Source organism: Trichosurus vulpecula, chromosome 7, assembly GCF_011100635.1.
Source record: "Trichosurus vulpecula isolate mTriVul1 chromosome 7, mTriVul1.pri, whole genome shotgun sequence".
In the NCBI taxonomy this organism is placed as follows: Eukaryota; Metazoa; Chordata; class Mammalia; order Diprotodontia; family Phalangeridae; genus Trichosurus; species Trichosurus vulpecula.
In genome coordinates, this window is record NC_050579.1 from 33,128,443 (window position 1) to 33,144,348 (window position 15,906).

Genomic DNA, 15,906 nt, shown 5'->3' on the forward strand with positions numbered 1-15,906 from the left:
CCCAGGTCCTCTGACTACTGAGCCCATACTCATTCCTTCAACTCTTTCTTACCCCCCTGGTCAGCAGTTACTCACCTTATCAATGAGCACTCTCTCTGAAGTACTGGGGACCCTAAAAGTGACCCATTAGAATAGAAGTGGGACCTTTCCTCTCAGAATGGCCAAGCAGTATTTTCAAGTTCTCTTAGCTTTCATAGCTAAATAGTCCCATTTTTAAAAGGGAAGAAAGAAAAAGAGGCATCCCTGGAGTTATATTTCAGATAATTTATTGTTAAATGAAAAAGTAACAAGCAAATGAGGGTGGAATAGAAAGGGGAGAAGAGGAAGATCACAGACACGAGACCACAGTTTTTGTGAAACAACATTCTGGGTTTCCTAAGGTTGGAGTGTGGGAAGATTGCTCAACACACTTTCCCCTCAAAATCATTAAAAGTATAAACAGTTGCAAAGGAAACCAGTGTCTCCCCAAGATACAAATAAATGACTCTTCACCATCTTGTGCACATTTTTCGAAGGTCAACATGGCAATCCTTTGAAGTCATCATTTAAGAAGTAGACAGAGGGAAAACCACTCTGAATGAATGCAAGACAAAGAAATTGGCTCTTCCAGAGGTGGTTCTGAATGAATGTGTTCTAAGAAGCTGAGTAATGACAGGAGAGAAGCCCAGGCTCCCATAGGAACATAGCATCGGTCCTTCGGTCCACATTTCCCAAAACTAAGCCTTCTCGACAAGTGTCCTATTGCCTTAGGCTGCCTTTCTTGGGCTCTTTCAGAAAATCAGATTGGCTACACAAGGAGAGACTAGAAGGAGCCCTGCTGTTTCCCCAATGTATAACTTACAAATAAAAGAATACAAACACTTCCTTTTTTTCCCTTAGTTTCACAATCACTTCTTCACTTGCGCTCACTCACATTCCAACATCAGATTCTTCCCATCCTTATGGCTTCTCAACCAATCTTACTACCTTCCTGCAAACTTAACTTCTTCACCTAAACAATGCTCTCACTTAAGGAGGGCCCTCAGATGAGAAATCAAGTCTATGTTTGGCCAGAAAAATGATTTCTCCTCCCAATGAGGCTTTTCCTGCTCAGGCAACAATACTGTTTGGGGGGAAAGGGAAGAGGGTGTTTGTTTGTTCCTGTGTTGTAAATTTAATCCAAGTTAAATATCTAGACAGAACAATGAAAAAGAATGAAAGGCACTTCTCATTATTTTAAATGACATCACATTTACAAGTAACCCAAATTACATATCACAATGATATTGCAGCCCCCTACTGTTTTTCCATATTATAAAGCTGAGATTTTAATGTTAATTCCCATATTTGAATTCTTTCTCATTTGCCCATAAGTGAACATCAGAGCAGTGCTTCACTGATTGGCTCTGGAGGGAAATCTAGGGTCCAAAAGCACCCCAGCTTCTTGCAGCCATGTTCAGCATCACGTTATTTAATGCAAAATTAGTTAATTGGACCTGAACTCTCTGTGTGGCAGTGTCCAAAATATATTTAGAAAAACAAAATAACTTCTATTATAATTTTGAAATCAGCATTGGGCAATTCAGCTCTGAAGGCATCACAGTCTGCAAAGAAGCATGATGATGTCTGCCGCTTCTTTATGAAAAAGGGTATTTTGAAGCCAGCTCTAACCAGCTCATTGTTAAATTTATAGCATGAGAATTTACACCTTGGAAGCCAGCAAGAGCTACAAATCACAGCTTGATAACTGTTCTGTTGACTATTTAGACTTAAGAAAATGGTGGAGAAAATATGAATGATGCAGATTAAATTTAAATTAAATTTTCTTCTTCAGAGATCTGGTTGTTAAAAGTTTACCGGCATACCCTGATGAAGGGGAATAGAAATCACCAGACATGCTGATTGGGTTCTTTGAACATCGACCATTTCTGCTTTTTAAACCAACCTGTGTCATTAAAGGTAATCACAACTTACTTAGAAAAGAGGCCTGGCCTATAGGCCATTTACCTTCTATCTCTGCGCATCAGAAGAAGGTCGTCGAATTTTAGAGCTGGAAGACACCATCTACACCAACCTCCTTTTAAAGAGGAAAAAACTGAGCCCCACAGAACTCAAATGGCTCGCCCAAGGCTCCATAGCCCGAATTAGAACATACTCAAAGAGCATACCTGTGTTTTGTTCCTTCTGACAGGAAAACAACAAAAGCCACCCACCCACTTCCTTTGTCTCAAAAAGCTTTCCTGAGCTGTGTTACCTGAACAGCCCCCTTAGATTCTGCCCAAATCTATCTGCTCTCCTAACCCCGACAGAGAATCAAAAAGCTTGGGCTCCAGAAAGGCCCACAGCAGGCATCTAGAGAGGCCACCTTGGCTGGAGGAGCTCCTGAGCCAGAGAAGGAACACGTGTGTGTTCTCCTCCTCCTTGGGCTGCTCAAGACCCTTCCTCACTGTAGTTCAAAGCTCTGATGCAAACAGGTTTCTGTACCATAAGCTGCCCACTTCCTTCCACCTCCTGCCTCTGCCTTGTTTAATATGAATTGGGGGGTTGGCAGCCAGCAGAAGCCAAAGTTAGTGGGGGCTCATACTAAGGGGGAGCACTGGGGGAGAGCAAAGCCTTCAGGGCTTCAGAAGGAATACAGAGGCCTCAGAGAAGGGACAGCTTGCCTGCCTGAACTCTGCCTAGGTGACCCATACATAGATGTTCTCAATTTCTCCTGGCTGATTTCTCTGAACTAACAAAGCTCTTTCTGGGGACCATCTCAGAGGATGTTGAGAATCCAGGAGGATCCTTGGCCCTTTAGCAAAAATCACCACCTTGTGCGACAGTAACAAAGATGGATGCTTGGAATATGAGCTTCCTTTGATTGGAATTCAAATTTGATCCCAAAGCTAGATTTTTTTTCTTCTGCCTCCTGGAATTAAGTTTAAGGTACTGGTTAACCATTAGGCAGCAGGGATTGTGCTCTGAATGTAACTTACTTTGGACAGAACACATGTGAGGCTTGGGTAAAGACACTATCACAAACTTCCAAAGAATCTAGGGTATATAGATATGTCCCTTCTAAAATAATACCCAGACATGACCCATGCAGTCATTTCCAGTTGTGGGTCAAAAGGCATCAATCTTGAGACATCCTAAAAGCATTCCATCAACGCAGCCTTAACAATGACATTTCTCTCAAATATGTGTCATACTATATTTTGCCTTATGGAAACTAGGAAAGTATTTGGAAACCCCAACGTACATATCAGAAGAGTTCCACAAGTCTGTGGTGGTGTTAGCAGGATTCCAGACACTCAAGGCTTGTCGCCAGGGCCCTTGAATAAGAAGACAAGAGGCTTTCCTCATGACTAGCGGAATGGTTAACCAAAGTCTTTTGGTCTTCTCTTCGGATCAGTTAACTAAATCTCCAAGTGACTTCCAGCAACGTTCATAAGACAGTAATGGTAGAAACATTGCCTTAGAAGAGGCTTCTGGTTGAAAAAGATCTAGGAAATTCCAGAATCTTCAGCAGACAGGAAGGACAAGGTCTGCATTCTGATTTAAGCAGAAATAACTCATGGACCTCAGTTTACACAGATTGAGCCCATATGGGTAGGACAACTCAGACAATGAGTACCATTACTTCGAACAGAAGTTGCTTAAAATGAGACACTCAACCTTTCCTCCCAGAAGACTTTTTCCACACTTCGCCACAGACAAGCTCTGCCTTCCCTATAGAGGACGAGCTATGTTTTCTATTTCAAAGGTTGATTTTTTTTCACTTTCCCTTTTACCTGGATATTCCCTTTATTTGTTATTCAATTGACAATTTGGGGGATATGGAACTGTGAGCCAAGAAAAATAAATGCCTTTAAAAAGAAAAGCTAAAATCAAATTCCCATAGTAACAAAAGATACTAGAGATGGAGTTGTTTTTTTCCCCACTCTCCTTTGCCGAGGCTGGACACATAAAGCTAGAATGATAGAGAAGGCTGCTTCAGAGTTGAAAATGACTGGGTAATAAAGGCATTGCCCATTTTCACTTAGAAAGATCAAAGCACTGAGCAGCACACTCAGAAGGACCAACTTCCATTACATTACATTCCCACCCCCCCAACCACCAGATGTGTCATTCAGCATTCATCCAAGAGGTAATCACTTGCTGGGCATTCTGAGGCTTCGAGTTCCACGCTGGACAAAAACCGCCTTGTAGATTTCCTGCAGTTGTAATCCAGGGTGGTGGTGTACACGGTCTTGGTGTGCTTGGGGTAGATGATGGTGGTGCTGAGAAATCGAAGGGCCTTGTTTCGAGGTTCAAAGCGGAGTTCGGCTTTGTAGTTCCGCCAGGTGCAGCCAGGGATGCAGACCACGGTCTGGCTGCAGGAGGAGACCGCCAGGCCCACAGGCATATAGATGTTGTCGATGAAATGCTTCTCCGAGTCATACTTTACTGAGGAGGTGTACCTGCAGGACAGGACACACAAAAGAGCATGAAACAGACCTTGGGATAGGGGCTATTCAGGCATACGAGGAAGCATTTGGCTCTGGCTTGACAAACAGGGAACGTGGTACTAGTTTAGAGGGTGTCAGTGTGGGGACTTGGCTGTGCTTCTTGTTTGTGGTACTTCCTCATCCAGCATAGCTGTGGGAATTCTGGCATTTCCGTCCCAGCCAGGGAGGCTTTACTCACAGCCTAGCAATAGATCAGCTTTAAACTAGAAGCTAAAGGGAGGAGGCCTCAGACAGCCTGTCATCCTCTCGAATACTAATGGAGAGCTACATACAATCTCTATTTCTAACCATCAAAATTCTTGAAATGTGACCCTGCTCAGTAGTAAACTTGACCCAACTTAGCTGGCTTTCCTTAAAAGGATTGTTGCAAACCTCAGCATTTCATAAAATATGAGTTTCTGGAAAAGGAGGGAGGGAGGGGAGAGAGGGAGAGGGAGAGAGAGAAAGAGAGAGAGAAGGGAGAGAGAAAGAGAGAGAGAGAGAGAGAAGGGAGGGAGAGAAAGAGGGAGGAAGGAAGAAAGAAGGAAAAAGGAAGGGGAGGAGGGAGGGAGGAAAGGAGGAATAAAGGGATGGAGAAAGAAAAGAAGGAGGGAAGGAGAGAGGAAAGGGAGGAAGGAAAAGAGGAAAGAGGAAGAAAAGGAGAGAGGAAAGAAGGAAGAAAGAAAGGAAAGAGGGAGGGAAGGAGAGAAAGAGGGAGGAAGGAAGGAAGGAAGGAAGGAAGGAAGGAAGGAAGGAAGGAAGGAAGGAAAAAGGAAGCGGAGGAGGGAGGGAGGAAGGGAGAAAGGAAGAATAAAGGGATGGAGAAAAAAGAAAGAAAGGAAGGAGGGAAGGAGGGAGGAAGGGAGAGGAGGAAGTAAAAGAGGAAGGAGGAAAAAAGGATAGAGAAAGAAGGAAGAAAGGAAGGAAGGGAGAAAGGAAGGAAAGAAGGAAGAGAAGAAAGAAGAGGAGAGAAAGTTTAAGGTGAGAAAGAAGAAAAGGAATGAAAGAAGAAAGATGCTAACAAAGATGAAAATGTGAGAAAGAGAAAAGGAAGAAAAGAATAAATAAAGGAAGGAGGAAGAAAAAAAGAGAAAGAAAAAAGAAAAATGCTAAGTTATTTTACTTTTAACTCCTTGAAGAAGCATTTAAAATCAGCGTGCTATAACAGCCTGCTAAACACATAAACAAACAGGGGTGAAGGGTCTCGGGGCTGGGGCCTCGCTTCCCCAAGCGGGTGGCCAAAAGGGAAACTCGCATTCTTGTCTGCTTTCCCGGTATAGAATATACAGAATATTATTTTCCCAGGGCAAGTGGGTAGGTGGCGATGTCGGGGGCTAAACTGAGGAGCGCACATGCCCGTGTTGTTCAAGATCAAAGATCATGACTCCGCAGGCCAAGAAAATTACACACCATGGAATGAAGCATGAAAACACAATTGAAAAACTTTCTTGTCTTCACATGGGAGGTCTCTATGTGCGGCTCTAACAAAAACTAGTCCAGGAGCTCCCCAAGGCAGAACATGCTCTCCTTTGATAAGGTTCCTTTTACGCAACTTCCAGGTTAATCTTTCCTCCGAATCACTCTCAAAAGGAAAGGGAGGAGGGGAACAAGGAAGGGCAGCTCTACAGTACCTACTATGTGCCAGGCGGGGTACTTACTAAGTGAGCTTTACGATTTTAATCTCATTGGATCCTCACAACAAGCCCGGAAGGCAGGTGCTATTATTACATTTTACAGATGAAGAAACTGAGGCAAATAGAGGTTAAGTGACTTTCCCAGAGTCACGCAGCTGGCAAGTATCTGAAGCTAGATTTGAACTTAGGTCTTCCTGACTCCAGGCCTAGCACTCTATCCACTGTACCACCAGCTGCTTCAGGAAAGGAAAACTAAGTTATCTTACAGAGACATGCTCTAAGAGGAGTAAATATAGCAACCCCTTTCTACTCCCACCCTCACCCCCTCCATCTCCAGTGAAAAGGGAGGGTGGCAGAGCTTCCAAAGCAGAAAGAACACTGGGCACATTTACCTTATCTCCTTTGGAGGCAGTGGGTCAAACTCTACTCCTTCACCAAAAGACAGAGGGCACAGCCTTGGAGGCAGGGCATTGGGTAGAAAGACAGAATTCTGAAAGCAAGAGGGAGATGTAGTTATAGCCAGGATGCTGAGAGAACCACAGAAGTCAAAGATCCAAAGGGCCTTGAAGGCCACCTGCTCCGCAGCCAGGGAATTGATTCTTCACCTCCTGGTGCCCCAGACCCCTCGGGCGAGCAGGCTGCTGAAGCCCAGGGACCCCTTCTTAGAATCAGGTTCTTAAATGCATCAAATAAAATCCATGGGATTGCAAAGGAAAGCCATTATATCGTAATACACTCCAGTTAGCAAAATGTTTCTTAAACAAATTTTGGACCTCATTTTAACACTCTGATCTAGTCCAACCTCTGTGTTATATAGAGAAAAGAACAGAGGTTGAAGGAGAAGGAACTCAGCTAAGATTATGGGTAGGAAGGAGCAGAACTGAGATTTCAAGTCAAGCATCCCAAAGACCAGGCTCCCTTCTCTCCACTCCAATTCCAGGGATCTCAGAATTGTGGAGAAGGAAAGGCCATTCAGGGTGCACCTAGTCCAAACCTTACCTGACCAAGAATCCCTTCCACCATATCTGGCTTCTGTTTGTGTACCTCTAGTAAGGGGGAACTCACTCCCTTCCTAGGCAGCCCGTTACACTTTTGAATGATCATAATCGTTAGGAAGCCGTTTGTTTTCTTTTGCTTGACATCAACTTAACCCAAGCAAAAAGACAGAAGAGTGAGTATAGAGTTTCCAGTGACTGAGGGACATGGTTTTCAAGCCTGATGCTATGGAAGTGGCAGAAGCCCCTTCATGTTCCACTTGTTTCTTATGGCCCTGCCCCCTCCCCCAATGACAGCCACCACCTAACTTCCCCCAGAAAGGGCAGGAAGGAAGCCTTCCTGTTGATAAGATGCTCTGATGAGAAAACAAGCTTGAGTTGATGATGCAATGAAACCATCCATTTTTCAACAGACACCCTGCTCGTTGAGCAAGATGTGAACGGAGAAGGGCAGCTGTCCACATCCTCAGTGGGGCCCAACTACCTGGAATCCCAATTAAGTGATGACACAAACCACCCCCCACCCCCAGCTTCCCCACTCCACTTTGATAAGAAAGTGGCAGGTCACAAGAACACAAGTATATGACAGTTCCTTATTTAATATACCCATTAAGAACATAAAAGTGCTTTATGCAAGTGTTCTGGAGGGAAATACAAACTCAACTCATTCTGACACCATGACTCCACCTCCATCCCCTGACAGTAACAGCTTAGCAAAGGCCTTGCTGAATCAAATGACTACCTTAAGGCCCTGGGAGATCATTAGTCATCTGAAAGAGACTGAGTTGGGCTCACTAGGTTTTACTGACTAACACAAGAGTGTGGACTACAGGACCCAGAAGAATTTTAACAAAAACTGTTGAAATTAACATGATGCTGTTTAACCAAAGATTCAGTTGTTTCCATCATATCTAACTCTTCATGACCCCTTTTGGGGTTTTCTTGGCAGGGATTTTTAGTGGTTTGGCCATTTCCTTCTCCAGCTCATTTGACACATGAGGAAACTGAGGCAAAAAATGACTTGCTCAGGGTCACACAGTTGGGAAGTACTTTAAATTTTGCTGAAGTTGGGCAGATACCTCCCAAATTTACTCTTAGACTTTAGACAGCTCAGGGAACTATACCAAGCAGTTTAGTAGTCCTTAAAAAACTGATATGGGAGCAGCTAGGTGGTGCAGTGACTCTGGGGACAGGAGGACCTGAGTTCAAATCCAGCCTAGCTGCATGACCCTGGGCAAGTTACTTAACCCAGATTGCCTTGACAAAAAACAAAACGGAAAAAATCCTGATGTGGAAACAAAGTTTTCCTGTTAAGTACCTAAAATTGATTGTACAGTGTCTGTCAGGCTTTTTTCCATTAGCCCTCTGTTGATTACTAAGACTATGCAGCACAATACAGTAGAAACAGTGCTGAGCTTTGAGTCCCAGGATTTGAGTTCCAATTCCTCGCACTCTGCCACTTCTCACCTGAGTGACCTTGGCCAAGTCCCTTAACCTCTTTTGCCTCAGAGTCCTGTTCTGTTCAATGGGGAGGGCCCTGCCAGCTCTCGATCTCAGCTCTCTGTATAACAGTCTGTAGTATATGTTTGGTTTTTTGGGGGGAGGTGGAGGGGTGTTCTTCCAAAATGCCTCTGCACATTCTGTCATCTGTGATTTCCTTTGTCTCACAGGAGAGAATGGAAGGACCAGTGTTTGGGCTGGGGTTCAAGGCTGGGACAACTGAGTCCCCAGGTCTGTCACGTCAAGCCTGGCCAGGGCACTCAAACCAAGAGAGTACAGAAAGCTAACTTGGGGAGGCTTAAATCAACCAAGCAGGGCAGGAAGCAGATGGTGTCAAGTGGGTAAAGGCGCTGGATGTGCTAAGAAGGGAACGGGGTGGAGATGGTGACAGGGAATAATGAAACATGGGAAAAGGGAGGAGGACAGAGAACCTCTCGGCTCAGGTTTCCTGGAGCTGGAAGGAGAATTTAGGAAGTTAGGAGCAAAGGCAGCTTGCCTGTTGCACAAAGCTCTGGTCAGCTGGGGAAAGTGAACATTTTTGTTTGTTGAATGATGACAGAGCATATACTGTGGCTTTGGAGTCGATCATCTGGCTTCCCAAAGACCTAGGTTCTTCATCTTACTAGCTCATTCTAGGTAACTTACTGATCTGTCCAATCCCGACAGGCAAGGCAAGATTGCCTGGGGCTCCCCATACTGAGAGCACCGAATACCCCTAGCTCAGGGGTGGGGAACCTGCAGCCTCAAGGTCACATGTTTGGATTCAAACTTCACAGAACAAAGTGGATTTAGTCAAAGGGCTGCACTTGAGGACCTAGAGCACCACATGTGGCCCCGAGGCCACAGGTTCCTCACTCCTGCCCTAGGGCATGCCACCTCCACCTGCCAGCTGCTTCCCCCACACCCAAGTCTGGGCCTAGACTTTTGTTTCTGCTAAACAATGCCCTGAATTGCTACAGCAATGGGGGGCATCTCTCTGGGCACGCTTCTCCAGCACTCCACATCCGAGCATATGGAATAAGAGATGCCAGAATAAAAACCTGTTTTGCTTCCCCAACCCAATTTCTGGGCACTTTTCCCTCTGCGTCTTCATCCTACCCTCTCCCCACTACTGCACTGGCCTGAATTGCCACATTCAGCACCCTAAGTAAAAGAAGGCTGCCATGGGTCAGTGGGCTAGGACAAGGTTCTTTCATCGCCATGATCCAAATCAACAATCATTCGTGCAATTAAAGACACCCAGCTGCAGAAATCTGCTGACAGGGAAACGAGATGCTGTCTCCATCTGAACAAAATATAATGCCTACATCTAGCTAGAACCAGGTCTGGAGCCAAGAGGGAAGGAAGGCAGCCATAGCTACAACTCATTTCTTTGAAGGGAATTCCATGAACTTTGGGCATGCTGCTTTTCAGTCATGTCTGACTCTTCCTGACCCCATTTGGGGTTTCTTGGTAAAGACTTTGGGGTGATTTGCCATTTCTTTCTCCAGCTCATTTTGCAGATGAGGGAACTGAGGCAATCTAGGTTAAGTAACTTGCCCAGTGTCACACAAACCAGTAAATGTCTGAGTCCCGATTTGAACTCAGATCTCTTCCTGACCCCGTCACACACCTACCTGCCCATTTCAGCGTGGTGAAGCCTTTTAGCTGTAAGTAAAGGCAACTTCTGTAATTTGAGGTTGAGATCTAGAAATATCCATGTGCATGGGGGCGTACAAAAGGGGACGTACACATAGGTGTCAAGAACTTCCAATGAATAAAGTCCCTCCACCAACCAGCAACTGTTCTTAGGATCAATGCTCATAGAGCTGGGAGGGACTTCAAAGTCCAATTTAGTCCAATTATCTTATTGCAAAGGGGAAAGAACAACCAACGGAGGAAAAGTGACTTGGCCCGGGTTACAGAGGTTGTTGTCAGAAGTAGAATTCGAAACAAAGTCCTCCAATTCTAGAACTCAGTGTTGTGTTCTCTCCTCTACAGAGGCTTAGACACTAAAAGCTAAGTGACTTGCCCAAGGTCACACAGCCAAGACGTGCCAAAGGTAGCACTTGAACCCAGTTCTGCCTGACTCGGGCTGCCTCCATATCCCAGCCACTGTGGCTTTACGGTTTGTTTGTTTGTTGTTAACTATTGGGTAGGGAGTGTTTTCTTGAATCCACGTCCCGAGTTACATTAGGCTGTCCACTCTCCAAGCCCGAGTTAGACTTGTTAACAAACACTGGAGGGAGTGGGGGGGGGGGGGTGCAGAGTGAAAGCTGTAGAAGACTCCAAGAACCCAGCTACCATCTCAGCCTCTGCCACAAGCCAAGCAAGCCTCAGCCAAACCCTAGGGCCTGCCCTCTTTTCTTTCGGGGATGCCAGGGGATCCGGGTTCCAGTTTGCTGGAGGATAGGGCATGTCTAACTTCGGACAGCGAGTGCCCGGCTTAAGAGAGGGCTGACACGCTCTAGAGAGGCAGGGTGGGCACATCCAAGTCCGAGGTGGGGCCACAATGGGCCCCGGGAGACCCGGCTCCCTTGCCATTTGGATCTGCCAGTCTCTGCCCTGTCTGTCTGTCTCTGTCTCCCCAGCCGTCGCTGCCCCGGCTCTCTCTCACACTCTCCAGGGCTTCGCCCTCTTACACTATGACAATTTTCCAGCCTCCGCCTCTGCCGCGTCCAGCTGGCCACAAGTTCGAGACGCGAGTCGGTATTCCGAGGCGGCCGCGAGGCGGGCACTCCGCCCCCTCTCCCCGGCCTCAGGCAGCCCAAGGCTCCCGGCTGCCTGGCTCGTCTCCGTGGCTCTGGCGGCGCTCTCCAGAGTCCCGGAGCGTCAGACAGTGGGGATGGGACGCGGGGGTCCCCAGCCTCGTCGGACTCCCGGCGCGGGGCGCAAGGCGCAGAGCGCAGCGCAGCCCTGGCACGGGCGGTGCCCACCCACACCCCCAGCCGCATGCCCTGCCACTCACCGCGGCCGTGGGTCCGGGAGCTGCTGCGTCGGGCTCCAGCAGTCCCGGGGCCAGCCCCCGCTCCGCGCCCCCGCCCCCGCCGCCGCCGCCGCCTGGGGCCAGCAGCCAGTGGCTGGGGCTGGGGCTTGGGGGCAGCCCGGAGTCCGGACTATCCAGCACCCCGTCCCCCTTCTTCTTCATGTCCAGGAGCTCGGGGACATCCTGCAGGCTAAGCCGGCCGACCATGGCGGGGGCCTCGGGGGAGGGGGGCGGGAGGGGAAGAGGAGGAGGGGGGACCCGCCGAGGGAGCTCCGCGCGGAAACGCCGCTTGCTCAACCACCTGCAGCGACTTCCTCCGGCCCGCCGCCGCCGGCCCGCGAGGGAACGAGGGGCGGGGAGCGGGGCGGGGCGGGGAGGGGGACCCCCGGACCGCTGCCCAGCCCTGCCCGGCCCGGCCCGCGCGGGAGCTGGGGGAGGTGGCGGCGGCGGCGGCGGCGGCGGCTCCTCTGCCGGGGATCCCGCCTCGGCGCGCACTGGCCGCCCTGTCCAGCGCCAGGGGCCGCTGCGCTCCCGCTCCCGCTCCGGCTCCGGCGCAGGGCGGGCGGCGCCGCCGATACCGCCTCCGGACCCCGCTGATTGGAGGGAGGGTAGCAGGGCCCCCGGGAGGCTGCGGGGCTCGCACTAGGCTCGGCGCGCCAGTCCTCGGGGCTGCCCTTCTCACCAGCCTCACTCAGCCACACTACTCCTTGGCCGGCTCCAGCCACGCACCCTCCGCCCACTCCTCCTCCCGCCCCTTCCCCTCCCGCGGGGAGCAAGCCCCTCCAGTACTCAGTGATCCTCCCCACCCGCCAGCTCACTCCGCTCTCCCTCCATCTCCCTCTCATCCTCTCTCCATCAGGGCCCAAAGTACACCCCTTCAGTCCTCCAGGGCGAAGATGAGGAGCGGGGAGCATGGCCCAGGACAGGCTATGATCATCTCTTCGGTCTTCCCTACTCCTCTCTTCCTCCTCCCAGTCCTCTCCCTCCCTCGGGGCGCTGAGCTCTGCGCCCTGCAGCTCCCCTCGAATGCATGGCTGTTAGAACTTCTGCTGGTTCCTGGGCCCATGTGGCTTGCGAGCTAAAGGCACGCGTGGTGGTCAGGGAATTGGGCCAGGACGTGACTTCAGGGGAGGAGGGAAGCCAGAGGAATCCAACATGTTCGGGGGGCAGTGGAGGCCCCAGCAGAGGAGGCCTTCTTGGCCTCCGCCTGGGCCGGCTTCCTTTCCTTGGCCCAAGTGTCCTGCACTGATTCGAACCCAGGGTTTCCCCATTAGGCCCGTAAGGGCCTGTCACCACCCGTGCCAAATCTGGGAAGTGCTAATGTCTGTTGACAGATGTGTCTGCAAGGTTGCAGGACAGGGGAGTGTGTGGGGCAGGGAGGGGGGAAGGGGGAAGTGATGTGGAGGTTGCATCTATTGGCCAAGTTCACCCCGATTGGGGATGGAAGAGATAAATGCCTTCTTACCCGAGGGAAAGAAACAACTGGAAATTATTAATGTTTAATGTACCGCATATGCTCCCAACCTCCTGTTTGCTTAGGGAAGGCTTTTTTTTTCTTTCTCTTTTTTTCTTTTGAAAGCTTAGGATACTTTTGTTCCCCAGGCAATGCTGCAACTGGAAACCCCAGGGTCCTGGCTCTCTTGGAAGGGAATGTGTACAGAGCTGAATATAGAATCATAGCTCCTTAATAGGGAGAACAGAGTCCTGGGCAGGTTGTATCCTATGCTAAGCCGGAGGTTTCTGGTTATGGGGAGGGCCAGCTGGTTCCCAGAAACCGAGGGGAAACTTCTGGGAAAGTCCTGGGGCCACCAGACCACGTGCATCTCTTGCATGGGGGCCTTAACCCTGTGGCTGGGCCAGGCTGGTTCCTGGGGCTGTGGCAAGCAAGGGAAGGAGGGAAGCAGGTCTGCTACCGCAGGGCAGGGAGCTTTCACCCAGGGCAGGACGGCAATCAGCTCTGCCAGGAGCTGGGAAGGGTGTTTTCCCTCTGGAGACCAAACTGTGGGGGCCTCTCCCTCTTGGCAGAAAACTCAGTGTCTGAGTGGGAATTGGATTCAGTAGCAGCTGATAATAGGAATTGGTCACAAAGGATAGAAGGTAGTTGGGCTAGAGATGGAAGAGGCCTAGGAGACCATCTGGTCGGAGCCTCTCCTTTTTAGAGGAACGAGCAGTCCCAGAGAGGCTAGTGACTTGTATGGCCTTACAAACAGAGGAAGACAGGCGGAGATTGGTCCTGGGCCCTTTGCCTTCAAATCCAGGCTCTTTCAAATGAGATCATATTTAGAAAGGGCTTCGCCCAGTGCCTGGTACCTATGAAGTGCTTATAAATGTTTGTTCCCTTCCCCAATCCCCTTTCTTTCTAGTCTATTGGTCTGCCTCCTAGACTGCAAACTGCCTGAAGCAGGGACCCTTGACCTATCTATCCACACTTTGTTCTTCCCCTATGACCTAGCACGGTGCTGTCCACCCAATAACACTGACTGAAGGAATGAATGGGGTGGCACCAAGGATGGAGCCCTGGACTTGGCATCAGGAAGACCCAAGTTCGAATTTCTCCTTTGGCACTTACCAGCTGTGTGACATTGGACAAATCACTACACATCTCTGAATCTAAGTTTCCTCGTCTGTGAAATGGGAACAGTAATAGCTCCTACCTCAGGGTTGTCACGAGGATCAGATATTTGTAAAGCAATTTACAAACCTGTAATTTGTTGTTGTTGCCGTTTCTTTCTCCAGCTCATTTTACCGATGAGGAAACTAAGGCCAACAGGGTTACACAGCCAATAAGTGTCTTCGGTCAGATTTGACCTTGGGAAGATGAGACTTCCTGACTCCAGACTGGGGACTCTAACCACTGAGCCACCTAGCTGCTCCATACAAATGTTAACTACTGTTATTCAATAACATAAGCCTAATGACCTTTCTGACAGCCAGGTTTTTAGGAGTGCTGTAGAATGACTTTAGCGGAGAGAAGTGCCTTGCCCAGTTTCTTCTGAACTAGCATCATCAACATAAGGACATAAGGGAAATTGATGAAGCTCGAAACGTGGAACTGGCACAGGCAGCATTATTAAAGATGGCCCCAGGGAGAACCTATCATTCTAGCTCGTCAGATAGACCAAGCCCTAAGGCCTGCTCAGAAGTGGCTGGAAGCTGGAACTCCATGGGGGTTGATTCGGGAAATGGTGGTGGAGAAGACAAGGTTGGAAAAGAGAAAATGAAATTAGTCAGCATTAGAAGAGGGAATCCTGCCCCAGGGGACCTCTGGAGCCTCCTGCCGGAGGATTAAGGACTGACAACTGGAGGGGACCTCAGAGGCCATCGGAATCCAACCCCCTCACTTTACAGGTGAGGACACTGAGGACTGGGGACATTAGTTGACATGTCCAAGGTCACGAAGGTAGTAAGTAGCAGAGCAAGAATTTGAACCCAGGCTGGAGTCCAGAAGACCTGAATTCAAATCCAGCTTTAGACACTTACGAGCTCTGTGACCCTGGGCAAGTCACTCAATCCTATTTGCCTCAGTTTCCTCATCTGTAAAATTAGTTGGAGAAGGAAATGGCACACTGCTCCAGTAATCTTTGCCAAGAAAACCCCCAATGGAGTCAGGAAGAGTCAGACCTGACTGAAAAAAAGACTGAATGACAGCCTTGGACTCCAGAGCCAGCGCTCTTTTTGCTGTACCACTCAGGATTGCAGATTTAGAATTGCAAAGAGTCTTATTTAGTCCAATCTGCTCCATTTACACGTGAAGATACTCAAGCCTAGAAGCTTTGAGTGACTTGCTTAAAGTCACACAGGAAATAAATACAAGAGTCAGGATTTGAACCCAGGTTCAACACTCTCCACTCTAGCATAGAAACTATGGTGCAATTACAAATCACTTTTTAAAAATTTTTTTTTAAGTTCCAAATTCTCTGTCTCCCTCCACCCATCCCCCCACCCATGGAGAAGGCAACCAATATGATACTCATTATCCATGTGAAGTCATGCAAACCATATTTCCATACTAGCCACATTGGAAAAAAAAGCAAGAAAAATAAAGTGAAAAACCAATATATTTCAGTGTACACTCAGAGTTCATTAGTTCTCTCTCTGGGGGTGGATAGCATTTTTCATCATGAGTCCTTTGGAATCATCTTAGATCATTGTATTGATCAGAGTGGCTAAGTTTTTCACATTATGGCCCTTATTGTGCACAGTGTTCTCCTGGTTCTGCTCACTTCACTTTGCATCAGTTCATGTAAGTCTTCCCAGGTTTTTCTGAAACCACCCCGCTTGTCATTTCTTACAGAACAATAGTATTCCATCATAAGCCCAGTTAATGGGCATCCTCTGAATTTTCAATTCTTTGCCACTAC

At 48.5% G+C, this 15,906-nt stretch overlaps 1 protein-coding gene across 1 annotated transcript; it reads right to left on the minus strand.

The window, feature by feature from the left end:
* Positions 1 to 257: 257 nt before the first annotated feature.
* Positions 258 to 11,752, minus strand: RFLNB (refilin B). The gene is made up of 3 exons (XM_036765978.1): positions 11,528 to 11,752; positions 6,478 to 6,575; positions 258 to 4,424 (listed from the first exon to the last, which is right to left on the minus strand). The coding sequence occupies exons 1-3, from the start codon at positions 11,750 to 11,752 to the stop codon at positions 4,094 to 4,096; spliced, it is 654 nt and encodes a 217-aa protein (XP_036621873.1). The 3' UTR covers positions 258 to 4,093.
* Between the last annotated feature and the right edge of the window lie 4,154 nt (positions 11,753 to 15,906).

Bases quoted from the DNA above. Each gene is read 5' to 3' on its own strand.
- RFLNB (XM_036765978.1), bottom strand. From the start codon at position 11,752: ATGGTCGGCCGGCTTAGCCTGCAGGATGTCCCCGAGCTCCTGGACATG. The intron at 6,576-11,527 runs GTGAGTGGCAGG...TCTTGCTTTCAG, and splicing joins CTCCCGGACCCACGGCCGCG to AATTCTGTCTTTCTACCCAA. The intron at 4,425-6,477 runs GTAAATGTGCCC...CCTGTCCTGCAG, and splicing joins CTGCCTCCAAAGGAGATAAG to GTACACCTCCTCAGTAAAGT.